The sequence below is a fragment of the Mesocricetus auratus genome, unplaced genomic scaffold (assembly GCF_017639785.1).
Source record: "Mesocricetus auratus isolate SY011 unplaced genomic scaffold, BCM_Maur_2.0 Super-Scaffold_4256, whole genome shotgun sequence".
NCBI lineage: Eukaryota > Metazoa > Chordata > Mammalia > Rodentia > Cricetidae > Mesocricetus > Mesocricetus auratus.
In genome coordinates, this window is record NW_024429182.1 from 7,948,483 (window position 1) to 7,962,269 (window position 13,787).

General features: G+C 46.3%; 1 protein-coding gene across 5 annotated transcripts in view; it reads right to left on the reverse strand.

The window, feature by feature from the left end:
* Mxi1 (MAX interactor 1, dimerization protein) overlaps nucleotides 1-13,787 on the reverse strand; it is a 65,394-nt gene that overhangs the window by 34,334 nt on the left and 17,273 nt on the right. For 2 of the 5 annotated variants that reach the window (XM_040742974.1, XM_005063464.4), the window contains exon 2: nucleotides 10,178-10,310. In XM_040742974.1, the coding sequence (XP_040598908.1) occupies nucleotides 10,178-10,310 (133 nt within the window). Of the gene's footprint in view, nucleotides 1-10,177; nucleotides 10,311-10,911; nucleotides 11,073-11,535; nucleotides 11,588-11,802; nucleotides 12,010-13,787 lie in introns of those variants that run through there. The other 3 variants (XM_040742980.1, XM_040742987.1, XM_040742983.1) reach the window with 3 other exon arrangements.

Below are 13,787 nucleotides of genomic sequence, written 5' to 3' on the forward strand. Positions count from 1 at the left end.
AAGCCCCGTCGGTCCCTTTCACACACTGACAGACCGTAACTGGGAACTGTGAGCCAGGCTAAACCCTGTCTCGAAAGCTGATGCTGTCAGAGCACTTCATTCCAGAAACAAAAACAAAGACACTGCCTTCAGAGTACAACGTACTGGGAGCCATGCAGATGTTAAAGAGATAATACTGCTGCCAGGTGTGATGACATACGCCTGTCATCCCAGCCTGTGGGATGCTGGGACAATACATCACTTCAGGTTCAAGAACAGCCTGGGCCACAGCGTGAGATCAAACACAGAAACTAAGATTAGCACATTCAGCAGGATGGTCAGTTTCTGTAAAGGGCAAAGATCACTTCATTCTATGCGATGGCGGGACTATGGAGGGGGGTCAAACCCAAACACCTGGAAATTCACATTTCTTCTTAGTATCAAGGCAAACATTGTGTGCCATCTTATAATTACCACCTTATAATTTCTTTTATTTATTATCCAAAGATTTACTAGATTGGCTGATTAAATTCATAATGGAAGACAGCCCCTGGCTTTATCAAATTTAGCAGTTTCAACAGTCAATGAAAAAGAAAATCCACAAAGGGGTCAAACAGCACTGCAGAGGCATCACAAACATGGTTTTGGCATCTGATGGACAGGCAGAGCACTGACACATCAAGTCTGGGCTTGAGTCTTACTTTCCAAGTAAATGATTAGTAAAAAGTCTTTGCTAACCCTGGAGAAACCAGTCTAGGGTCTTTAACTCATACTCTAATTCCACCTAGAATGTTGCCTGAAATACAATCCAAATACAACCCTTATCAAAAAAAAAAATCCAGAAGAGGTCATTCCACTGCGTACAATTTTCTGAAGTCAAACGAGATGTCAACGTATATGTTAGGGACTTTATAAACACATGACTAGCACATTACAGGCAAGTGATAATCATTACTACTTTTAGAAGATGGGGCCTGCATTTTCCCCTTTTTCTTTCTGAGACGGGGGTCTCACTATGTGCCAAAGCGGGCCTAAAATCCACAGTCCTCCTGCCTCAAACTTCCAGATGCTGGGAATACAGACAGGCACCTCTGTGCTTACAGGAATGAACCCTTAGACACACCATTCTAAGTCTCCATATTTACAAACAAAGTCCTGCCTGGAATGACAAAAACAAAAACACACACCTCAGACTATTAGAACATTATCAAAAGACAAGTGGCTTAATAAACTACTACACACGAAGTAGAACAACCTACGATAACTTAAGATGTCACAGAAAGCTGGGTGTTGGTGGCGCACGCCTTTAATCCCCGCACTCGGGAGGCAGAGACAGGCGGATCTCTGTGAGTTCCAGGACAGCCTGGTCTACAGAGTGAGTTCCAGGACAGCCTCTAAAACAATAGAGAAACCCTGTCCTGAAAAAAACAAACAAACAAACAAACAAACAAAAAAAGACATCACAGATACATAAACATGAAAAAATGTTTAAACAACAGGACTTTTTCAGTCACAAAGGAAAACAAAAATTCTTACAGGAAAATGGAAGCAGCACTAGATATATTAACTGATTACTTTCAGAAAAACAAGTATGTTTTCCTTTGTGTAGTTGCTAGACATTGTATATGTGTATACACATATATACGCACATATGCATAAAGTCATTAGGTATGACATGAGTACACGGGAAACTGTCTAGGAAAACACAGGGTACTAATGGTGGCGGGGGTGGGGGGTAGGACGGAAGCAAAGGGAGAGTGGGGAGGTAGAGGGAAAGGAACTCAACACACACCATGTCCTTGAACGAAAACTTTAAAGAGAGCAAGGTTTTTATATTCGGGATTAAGCAAGAGTAAGGCTATAATAGGTTCAGTGCCACAAAGCTCTCCCTCGGGGAACAAACAGACTTCCCAGACGAAGCCCATCACATTTTGAAGTAATAGAGTCACATGGGTATTTCTTTCATCAGACACTAAGTTTCATGAGACTAGAAATTAGTGTCTATGTATACACAAACACACTTCCATATGCCAGGGAAGGATGTGCCAATACTTTTTTGTTTTATGTCTTTTTTGAAACAAGGTTTCTCTGTGTAGCCCTGGCTGTCCCAGAACTTGCTCTGTAGACCAGGCTGGCCTCAAACTCAAAGAGAGTCACCTGTTTCTGCCTCCCAAGTACCGGTATTAAAGGTGTGCGCCACTGCTGCCCGGCCCTGTGGCAACACTTTTAAATGTAGATGTTCTGGTTAGTCTTTTTTCTTCCCCCCAACGTGACACAGACTGGGGCCTTTGGGAAGAGGGAACTTCAGTTGAGATTTCAGGCAGATTTTGTTGACCCATGAGTGATGTGGAAGGGCCCAGCCTGCTGTAACTAGGGGCAGGCCATCCAGGGCTGTACAGGAAAGTGGGCTGAGCAGGCCAGTAAGCCGTGCACCTCCACGGCCTCCGCTCCAGAGCCTGCATCCAGGCTCCTCTCTTGACTTCTGATCCTGGACTACAACTTCTAAGTTTCCATGCTGCTTTTGGCCGTGGTGTTTCACCACAGCAACAGAAAGCCAACTAGGGCAATGGGAAATCAAAATAAAAAACAAGAGACAGGAGAGAGACACTCTGCAACGCATGCTTAGATTAATTAGCTCCTAACAAACTGAAAATGGTATCTGGGAATACGGTTTGTCAGTCATACTGTCAAATCTCTTTGGTTAGATTAGTATCTGGAAAATTAACCCTCACCAGATGAAAACAACAAAGAGGTGTACCAAAATCGAAGGTGACAAAACCAAGGCGAGGAGAGTTTTCCTCAGACCGCAGCCCACCCTACTAGGTTACAATGGTGGACACGTCTTGAAACCTAGCTTGCTACTGAAGGTTTTAACACTGATGCATGCATACGTGCGTTCTGATCAAATCCACCTCCATCACCTCCTCCCCAACCTCACTGATATCCCTTCCCTTTCCGTTCACAATCCTCTGTGCTTTTATTTCTAAACTGTATGACCACTAAACCCATTTACTGCTAGGGTATGGGTCCACCTACCAGCATATCAGTGGCCCCTCGGAGCCAGAATCCCTGAAGAAAACTGACTTCCTCCCCTAGCAGGCCTCGGTCGCCAATGCCTCCTCAAGAGAGGTGTAGGGCTTCGCCATGCCCTCCTCCATCCAGGCTGGGATTTTGCTGGCTTGATCCTGTGCAGGCCCCGAGTATGCATCCCCAGCAGGTGGGAATTCATGTGATACTTTCCTACAAGTGTCCACTACCTCTGGATCTGAAAAATCTTTCTTCCCACCACCCTCCTGGGATAGCTCCCGAGCCTCGGGAGGAAAAGACATTATGATACAACTGTCCCATTTGGAGCTGAGAACTCCAATCTCTTTACTCTCAGTCTATCAGCCAGTTGCGGGTCTCTATGTTAATTGCCATCTACTATAAAAAGAAGCGTCCTTGATGGTGGTTGGAAGATGAATTAATCTTAGAGGGCAGTTTAATGTTTAGCAGAATAATAACACCAGGTTCTGTCCTAGGGTCTATGACATACCCAGACGCAGCACAGGCATGCTCTCTATTCTGTGGAGTGAGCTTTAATCTCAATGAAAAAGGGGTTAGGATACTTCGGTAACATCTGTGTGCTACTCTGCAGGTGGGTGTGTCGCATTAGGCCAGCCATTACTGTAGTTCTCAAGATTCACAGCCGGTCAGACCTACATCTCAAGTCTGTGGTGCCTTCAGTAGCCAGGTCTCACCTTCAAGTTCTGAAGGGAAACCTAGAGCCACGGTAACAGCTTGTAATCCTGGGGAATCTATGGACCTCAAGAAAGAAGTCACTAAAGCAGGCACTGGGCTTTTTCCTTGATATTGCGCAATGTCTAGGGGAGGCGCTGCTCTGCATCATTAACACGAATCACTTCCTGGGCCCTTCCTAAGTCTTAAGGAAGTCACCTACAGCATCTCTTGGCCACATGGATTTAAAGCAGGGAACTGGATCAGATAAAACCTAGAGCTACATTTTTAAGATGTGATCTTCCATGTCACATTTGGACAAAAAGAAGTTACCTCTTTAAACAGGGAGAAGCAGTTGTCTGCTGACTCACAAAAACTTTCAAGTCTTCGAAACCTAAGAGCAAACTTGGGCCTAAGTGAAGCACTCAGTGGAAATCTTGAGTTCATCTGCTGTGAGGCACACAATTCTTGAGAATCTATCATTTAAGTCTGTCTTGGTGGAAGACAGTATCACAAAGCATATTTCACAGAGTCTGTTTGTTACTCGATGTGCAGAAAGCACTGAAGACAATGGTTAGCATCACTAAGAAATAACTGCCAATAATCTGCCTTTTGCCCTAAAACGTTTGAGTTTTCTACAGCACAAAGACCCAGAAACTGTTTTTTAATATGAAATGTGTAAAAACTGTAAAAGAATTTTCATAAAAATAAGCCTCCATGCAATTATCAATATCAGGTGCATTCTTAAAGATAAGACATTCAAGTTACTACAACTGACAAAACTCCTCTATAATTATCCTTTAAAATAGTGCTGGCCCACAAGGTGGCTCACTCTGTTGTTAACTCCAGTTTCAGGGGATCCAACAGCTTCATCCGGCCTCCACAGACACTGCACACGTGTGGTGCACAGACATACAAGCAGGCAAAACACCGGCATTTTAAAAAATACACATTAAAATAATCTTTAGAAAAAAAAAGTACTGGATATAATGGCACCCACCTTTAATCCCAGCACTCAGGAGGCAGAGGTGGATCTCTGTGAGTTCAAGGCCAGCCTGGTCTACAAAGTGAGTTTCAGGACAGGTAAGGTTGTTACACAGAGAAACTCTGTCTCAAAAAACCAAAACAAAACAAACCAAAAAGCCCACTACAAACTCTTGAAGACAAGGAGAAGAGAGATAAAATTGAAAATAGGAAATGCAATCATTCCTTCTAAATTAAGATAAACAAAAAAATATTAAGCCAAACCTTATAAGAACAAGAAAACCTTTATGCTAGCAACTGCAGCTGGAATACTACTGATGTCTTGGCATTCTCGAATATCCACATGATAATAAAGAGATCATACATCAACTTGAGGTTCAAGGGGGAACTGGCTAAAAAAGACTTCTTTCTGGCTCAGCCCAGAACAGTGACAAGGCAATGACCATGTATGTGTCACGGGTTCACACCAACATTTCTGCCAATATTGACAGTTTTTCTGGTAGCATTTTTCATGACACAGGATGACAATGATTGAATGTTCTTTAAAATTATATGCAACACTCTGTGGTCTACAATAGCACACGTGTTTAGAAGAACAACACGCCTGTTTCAAATGTGAAGACTTTTTATCCTCACATACTACAGACTGTTTACCTTTCTAAATGCATTGTCCTGAACATTTCTGACAACACAAACACAAAAGAATCTGCCATAGCAGGAGTCCCATTCTCTCAAATTGCTTTTCCTTCCAGTCTAATATGGTACTTGGCACAAAAAATACTGAGTTTCCTTTCAAGCTGTCCACCTGGAGCTTAACAACCTTCCATACTTTGAGTGACACCTATTATGTACAGAACACTGTTGATAAACAGCAGAGATAAACATTCAGACAAATAGTGCACACCTATAATCTCAGCAGCACGTGGGAGGTGCAGGCAGGAATATCAGAAATCCGAGGCCATCCTGGGTTACATGAGACCTCATTTCACATAGGAGGAAAAAGAAAACAGCAGAAGACACTCAGACCCTGTCCTTACAGAATGTTCTAGCCCAACGAACAGGCCACAGATATTAGAAACCATTAGATGATGCTATTTCTACAAGTATAGTGGGTATTATAAAAGAAAACAGGGGTGCTATGAACTATATAAAGATCTGCTCTGCTGCCGAGCGTGCTGGTCCATGCCTGTAATCTCCGCACTGGGAGAGACAGAGGCAGGAGAATCGGGGGTTCAAGCACAGCCTTGCTCCCAAAGCAGGTTTGATGTCAGCTGACACAAAGTGACATCCCCTCTCAAAGAGACCTCGTCTGCTACAGCAGGTGAAGAAGGGTTCCCTGAGGGAATCCACTGAAGGAAAACTGTTAGTGGACAGAGATAATCTGGCAAGGAGGGAAGAGAAATGACTGCCAACAGGGAAGAGAGCACCTAGGAGACCCTGGAGTAGAAGGAAACATGGAATGCTAAAGGCGTTGGAAGAAAGCCGGACAACGTAATTCATGAGGGTTGCAGTTGCAAGAACACTTGTTCAGTTAGGACTATGGCTGAGAGTAGGAGAGTTCAAGAGTCAGAGAATAGAAGACGTATTCGAGAAATACCCAAGAATAAACCAGGCAGACACTAAAGCCGTGGCTCATTTAGTAGAGTTTTAAAGATACAAATCTTGAGATTTTTCTCAGTTGTGACACAAAACAGCAAGGCTGAGATGCCGAGCTTTGCTGTTCCCAAGGAGACGGAAGTCTATTGCAACAATTTCTCTAACGGCAGTCAGTAATATCTTACAAGTTCAACTGTAAGACCTGCGCCAAAAAGGTATGGCCAAGATTACAGTAAAATCAAGCGTGCAGTTAAAAAATAATTATACATTACAGGTCCTACCTCCCAACTGCCAGATAAAATTACTAGCATTTGCAAGGTACATATTTATAACATCACATTGTATCATTTGTTTTCTTTCCTTTGTAATTCTGCAAAAATATGATTTTAAGACTTAGGGGGGAAGAGGGAATTTATGTTATGAGTCAAGTAACTCCAAACATAAATGTATAGAATAACATTTTGTATCAGAAATATCACAGTATACCTAAGAACATTACAGGGGAGGGGGAGGCAGTCACTGTATCTTTAAGATACTACAATATCAGCCGGGCGTTGGTGGCGCACGCCTTTAATCCCAGCACTTGGGAGGCAGAGGCAGGCGGATCTCTGTGAGTTCGAGGCCAGCCTGGTCTACAAGAGCTAGTTCCAGGACAGCCTCCAAAGCCACAGAGAAACCCTGTCTCGAAAAACCAAAAAAAAAAAAAAAAAAAGATACTACAATATCAGAAAACAATACCAGCATACGGTAAGGAACAACATAAAACATCAGTGCTGGGCTGGGGGGGTACAGCTCAAGGGCAGGGTACTTAGCCAGCACTCGCAAAGTGATGGGTTCGATCCCCAGTGCCAAACACACAATAAAAAACAAAAATCTCACCAATGTTTAAGATATAAAAAGGAACAACTTTTACACAGATAACTGATCAGGAAATAGTTTCATACATGCTGTGCTCTCCCATTTGAGGTGATAAATAAACTGAAATTTCTACACGTCATCTTTCTGTTTTATGTAACCAGTATGAATAAAGGTCTATTCGAACTAATGGTAAGCTTGAAGATGGCAAGAAGCTTATAGTACCTACCCCCTGACAAACAGACCATCTCCAAAATATGTGGTATTAGACATTTATATTCAGCTCCCTTATTTCCATGGAGCAGAAAATTTATATAAATGGCTAAGAATAAATAATTTATAGTGTTTTGCTTTAATAAACTAGTTATCCATCACAGGCCTCCACCTAACCTACATAGGCCGGAACCTACCTTAAGACAATATACTCTAAAATCAATTTCTTTTTCTTGTTTGCTCGTTATTTAGTCCCAGCCCTAGGGAGGGAGAGGCAGACGGATCTCTGTGAATTTGAAGTAAGCCTGGTCTACAAAATGAGTTCCAGGACAGCCAGGGCCACCCAGAGAAATCCTGCCCTGAAAAACGAAATGAAACAAAACCTTTTTCAGTTTTAAGTGGTCTAGGGTACATATATTTTTCTTGGATATTATCAGAACCCTAAAATGCTTATAGCTTTGCAATGTGTCTGACATGTTACGCTCAGACACAATAATTAACACAGTCGCTCCATATAATAAAGAATCCTAATAACAGTAGGATGAATCAAAATCTTAGTCAAAACCCCAAGTTAGTCCGGTGTCATTTGTTAGTAAAAATGCCACATGTGTAATGATGAAGTGATACATGTAATTACCTACGGTAACCGGGTCCTGAAACTGTCAATCAGCACTGGGAGGGGGATGGGAACGGACGACAGACCTGGTATCTAATACACCTTATTTTACACACGCAAACAGTAAGGGAAAGACGAGAAGCGTAGTGAGCTCACAGACCTGATTTCTAGAAGACAGGGATCCAAACACATACAATATGACAGAAACCAGGCCCAGTGTCCAAAATCCTTTTACTGTTCTGTTTAAACCTAGTGTTGGTCTGAATGGGAACGGCCCCCACAGACACAGATGTTTGAACACTTTTACTGTTCTGTTTAAATCTAGTGTTGGTCTGAATGGGACCGGCCCCCACAGACACAGTATTTGAACACTTGGTCACCAGTTGGTGGAACTGCTTGGGAAGGATTAGGAGGTGTGGCTTTATTGAAGGAGGTGTGTCACTGGGGGCAGGCCTGAAGGTTTCAAAAGCCCACACCATGCCAGTTAGGGGGGGCAGGCGGGCTGTCTGTCTGTCGCTCTGTCTCTCTCTCTCAACCGTGTGCTTACACATTAGATGTTAAGTTCTCAGTCACTGTTCCAGTACCATGACTGCCTGCCTGCTGCCAGGCTCCCCACTGTGACCGTCATGGACTCACCCCCTGAAACAGTAAGGGAGCCCCCGACAAACTCTTCTGTAAATTGTCCTGGTTGTGGTGCTTGGCACAGGAGTAGAAAAGTAACTATGACAAATCTACATATGGATTAAAAGATAAGTTCCTGGATACATCTCAGTTCCTAACCATGTAACCAGAAAAGTTACCAAGACAAGTAGATATGTACTCTATTTTTTATTTTATTTTTTAAAGATTTATTTATTTATCGTGTATACAGCATTCTGTCTGCATGCATGCCTGCAGACCAGATGAGGGCATCAGATCTCATTACAGACAGTTGTGAGCTGCCATGTGGGTGCTGGGATTTGAACCCTGGTCCTCTGGAAGAGCAGCCAGTGCTCTTAACCACTGAGCCATCTCTCCAGCCCGATATATATTCTAAATGTATATTATATATTTAAATGTGCGTATACATACTCATGCAACACAATAACAGATCACATATATTCACAAATAAATATAGCATATTAGACATAAGGCTATTTTTATAACAAAAAAAATAATCTTTAAAAAATATCAGTCTTGAGAAAACACGAAGCTCTAAAGGTGTGATTAAGGGAGGAAAATAAATTCAGTTTTGTCTCGAGGATATTGAAATCCAGGATGGAAATAGTCAACCTCATGACTTGCAACTGTTAGCTACAGGAACCTAGGAACCTAGGGTTTTCTGCCTTGACAGCTTGGATGCTACTCTGTCAACCACCTCCACCTGGGCCACCTGGCTGGAGCTCCCCACCGCCTGCAGGGATCTGTAGTTAGGAGGCCAAATGAATCATTCTTTTTATTCTCTAGACAATGTTTACAGGATGAGAAAGAAAGGTCTCATTTAACTTCCTCCTATCAATGGAAAAATACCCTTCTCTAAAGAAAGGTTTCTTGAAAACTGCTATCGACATAAATCCTTGGGATTTACTGGCTTTCTAGAAGTGAAATACTGAAGAGTCAGCCAGATGCTAAGCAAAAGGGGAGGTCAATTATGTCTCAGAACCTCCAGACAAGCCTGTTCTGGAGAAGACAGACAGGAATCTTCCTTGTTTTAGCTTTAAACTCTCCTTACCAGCCAGTTCCTATTAAATAAGATTCAGATGTTCCACCACATGGTCCTCCCCCCCTTAACAAATAGACTAGGCCCATTAACATATCTACATATTTTTATTTCTTTAGCGAGGCCTGTTAAAGGCTCTTTCTGATTTTTAAAAATTCTTCTTGGACTATCAGAAACTTGGAAAAAAACAAAAAACAAAAAGCGGGTCCAAGATTACTCTTAGCTTGTGGCTACAAGCATGGGCACGGCCTAGTCTCAATTTACTGTCCTCTAAATTGAGGATGGGGACACTGGAACAACACCAGCAGTAACATTTTAATTGCCTCTTTAAGATTCTACTCCCCACACACACACAAAAAGCCAGGGTACGGTTTCTGTATTTCACTTTTAAAGAGAAAACCCCGGGGCAGCAGTGCTCTGAGTTGGTATTAGATCGAGAACAGGTCAAGAGCAGTAGCCCTGAGTTTGTGCCCTCCGGCCTGCTTCCCCGACCTCCCCGGGGGGGGGGGGGGCGCTACCTGTTGGCAGTGCTGGTAGTGCTGCTCCCGCTGCTGTGTTTCTGGGTCCGGCTCAACCTCCGTGGGGGCTTCGAATGCTGTAGCCGGGGGCTCGGCATGGAGGGGAATGATGAGGCGTAGCCATGTTCGCACTCTAAAGACAGAAAGAAAACAAAAGGTCTAAGAAGAATACAGACAGCCATACCCAGGGGTTTGCAAATCCCTGTGATAACACTTTCTTTTTTTGAAAGCAGAAAAAGTAAAATGTGTCTACTCTTTCTGATTAGAAGATAAAATCCTAGTGTTTAGCCAAGGTCGGTTCTCCCCCTTAATCCCAGGAGGCTGACACACAAGATCCCCAGTCCAAGGTCGAGGGCAGGGTCTTGTCATGAGGAATTCTACTCGTCGACCCACAGCCAAGAGACACATCTATCCTGCTTCTAAATCAAATTCCTCCCTCCTCTCCTCTCCAAAACCCTTTCATCCAAGAATTCTTTTAAAAAGAAAAGATGTAATTTTTACGAAGTGTGCAGGAGTCTAATGTGCACCATAAGGACGCGTGTTTTCTGGGAAGCCCAAAGTCAGGACGGATCTCCTGGAATTGGAGCTACAGAGAATGGCCCAACCTGGGTGCTGGGAACCGAACCTCGGCACCCACTGCAACAGCAAGGTCTCTTAGCAACTGCGCCATGTCTCCAGCACCAAGGATTCTTTTTTAAAAACCCTAATTTGCAGCCCCAAAAGATTTTACCTGCCTTAAAACAATAACAAAAACCAAACAACCAAAACCACTCTTCTTAGGACTCCCGCCTCTTCAGTGCCTCTGTAGGGCTCCGCACTGTGTGCCTCAACTCTTTGGATCGCAAAGTCTTGGCCAGAAGCCCCTCTCTCTCGACGACCGCATAGCTGCTCTTCACACCCCAGTACCCCAGGCTCTCCACCGTTCTCCACCTCCAACGCAATCCCGTCTCACAGCACGCGGAACGCAGCGTTCCTCCAGTCCCACCCGCAGCTCTCAGCAGGGGACATTTTCCGCCCCGGGCTCGCACAGGCCCCGCCTCCTGCACCCACACCTCCCCAGCTCCCACCCACTCGTCTCAAGTTTCAAGAGCTCCGGGTCCAGCGCCCTCCGCCCTCTCCTCGGGTCCGCTCGGCCGCCGCCCCTGCGCAGCGGCTCTCTCTCGGGTCCTTCCCCCAGCCCAGAGTGACAGGTCCTCCCCTAGAGCCCCCTCTCCCCTGCCCAAGCTCCCGTACACTCGCATGCACGCTCGCATGCACACACGCATGCACGCACTCATGCACACTCGCATGCACGCTCTCATGCACACCTGCTGGCCCTCGCTCGCGCGCTCCTCGCACGCCTCCACCCGGGACCTCACCTGCACTCCGGAGCGAACCTCCTTCCCGGCGCGCCCACCCCTCCACCCGCCCGCGCGGACTTCCGCGCGCGCGCGCGCGCCTGTTCTCCCTCCCTCTCCCTCCCGCGCGCGCACCACACACGCACGCACACTTCTTCCCACACGCGCGTGCCTCTCTCGCCGGTGCACGCACCTCCACACACGCGCGCACCTGCCCTCCCCAGCCGCGCAGCACTCCCCCGCGCGGGGCCCGAGGCGGCTGTCGAAGCGACGGCGCCCAGCCGTTACCTCGCTCCCTGCGCTCCAAAAACTCGGCGGCCTCCAGCAGGCGCTGCACGTTGATCATCCGCACCCGCTCCATGGGCTCCGCGTTCCCGCCCCCGGCCAACAGGAGGCGCCACAGACGGCTACAGTCCCACGACGCCCCGGGACATGTGCGGCGGGCGGGCGGGCCAGCTCGGCCCCGGCTCGGCGCGCTCTCCGCCGCCCCAGCCGTGCCCGCCGCGCCCGCCGCGCTGCCTGCAGCCCGCGCGCGGTTTGTTTACTTCTCCGCGCGAGCACGGGGGAGGGACCCGCGCAGCGGCGAGGACCGCCCCCTCCGCCCGCCCCTTCCGATGCCCCCTGGGAAATGTAGTCCAGCCCCCCCCCGCCACCGCACGTCAGGAGTCTAGGGACACGGGTCGCCTCAGTGCGCCTGCGCATGGAGCACTCCGCGGTGTCCTCTGGGAGATGTAGTCTCTCCTTGGCTTTCGTTTTTCTCGTTCAAGGATGGAGAGACTTAAGAACTTTGACTTTGCTTCTAAGGAAAAAAAAGAGTTGGTTGCGTTTTGGGTCCGCTCCCAGGGAGGCTCATGTCTTAGCTGGTGCTCAGGGCCTAGAGAGTTCATTATTGAACTGAATCTGTCCTCTATCTAGCGCTTTCTCCTTCTACTCCACTGTCCCGGTTCCCTCACCACCAACAGAGGAAAGTAGCATATCTGTAAGGCCTGAGTCACAGATGCACATGAGAAGCAAAACCATGAGATCATTTAATGAGAGCCAGAGAGAACGTCCATGCGCTCCTGATCACCCCCCCCCATCGGCTGCGACACTTGACAAAACGGTTTTCTAACCTCTTTTCTTTTTGTCTCATTAGTGTTTTTTTTTTTTTTTTTTTTTGACAGAAAACCTGTTCTGGTGCTACAAAGAAAGGACACAAAGATTTGGCATTGGAATCATACTGATCTCAGCCCCAGTATAAAAATGGGTTTAATTCATCCATTTATGCATGGCATTGAGGCCAAAAGTGTGCCAGGCACTGAACCAGACTTTACTTACATGGTACTGAGGGAAACAGACACGGAGTTTGTTCCCAGGAAACATACATACTTAGTAAGCTTCATCGTGAAGGCTAAATGGAATAGTTCCATCATTAGGTACATTCTAGGTGCTCAGTAGATGGAAGCTATGATGATGATTGCTCCTCCCAGGCTCCCCTCTCTTGAAAGGTAACTGACAACAGAAACTTTAAAAAGTAGGAAGAGCCGGACGGGTGGTGGCCCACGACTTTAATCCCAGCACTCAGAAGGTCATCTTGGTCTACAGAGACAGTTCCAGAGCAGCCAGGGATACACAGAGAAACCCTGTCTCAAAACAACCAAAAAGAAACAGAGTAACAGCAGAGAGAGCACACTGAAAAGCAGCCACTCACTGCTCTTAGCCTCCGCGCTTTTCCAAGTCCTTCGTCTAAGGGATGTCACAGCCGTGGCATCACTGGCACTTTGGGCCTGATGGCTCCTCCTGGGAGCCCAGGTCTGTTCCCTTTGTCCGATGCCAGCAGCATCCCTAGCCCTTACCCACTAGATGCCGGTAGCACGGTATCACTCCTTGGGCATGACAACCAAAAATGCCTCCAGATATTGCCACTTGTCCCCTGAGACACAAAGCCACACCAGCTGAGAACTCTGGGGGGGGGGGGGGGGGGAGACAAGATGGGGCAGTGCTGCATGCTCTAGAAGCTGGGAGCTGGGAAAACCATCCACAACCTGTCTCCCTCTGATTACGTTCACCTGCTCCTCTTGGTGAAGAGGCAATGCCCCTCCCCTTGTGGTCATGTTATGATACTTCAAAAAATACATCTTGAGATGGATCGCTTGCCCACTCAAAAACATTACTGGTTTTGTGCTGCATTTTAATGCCCTCCCCTCCTCTCTGCTCCTCCTCCTCCCCCCCCCCCCCCTTCTTCATTAGCAGTATTTCCAGTGAGGTCACAGGCCCGTTTAAATATTACACTT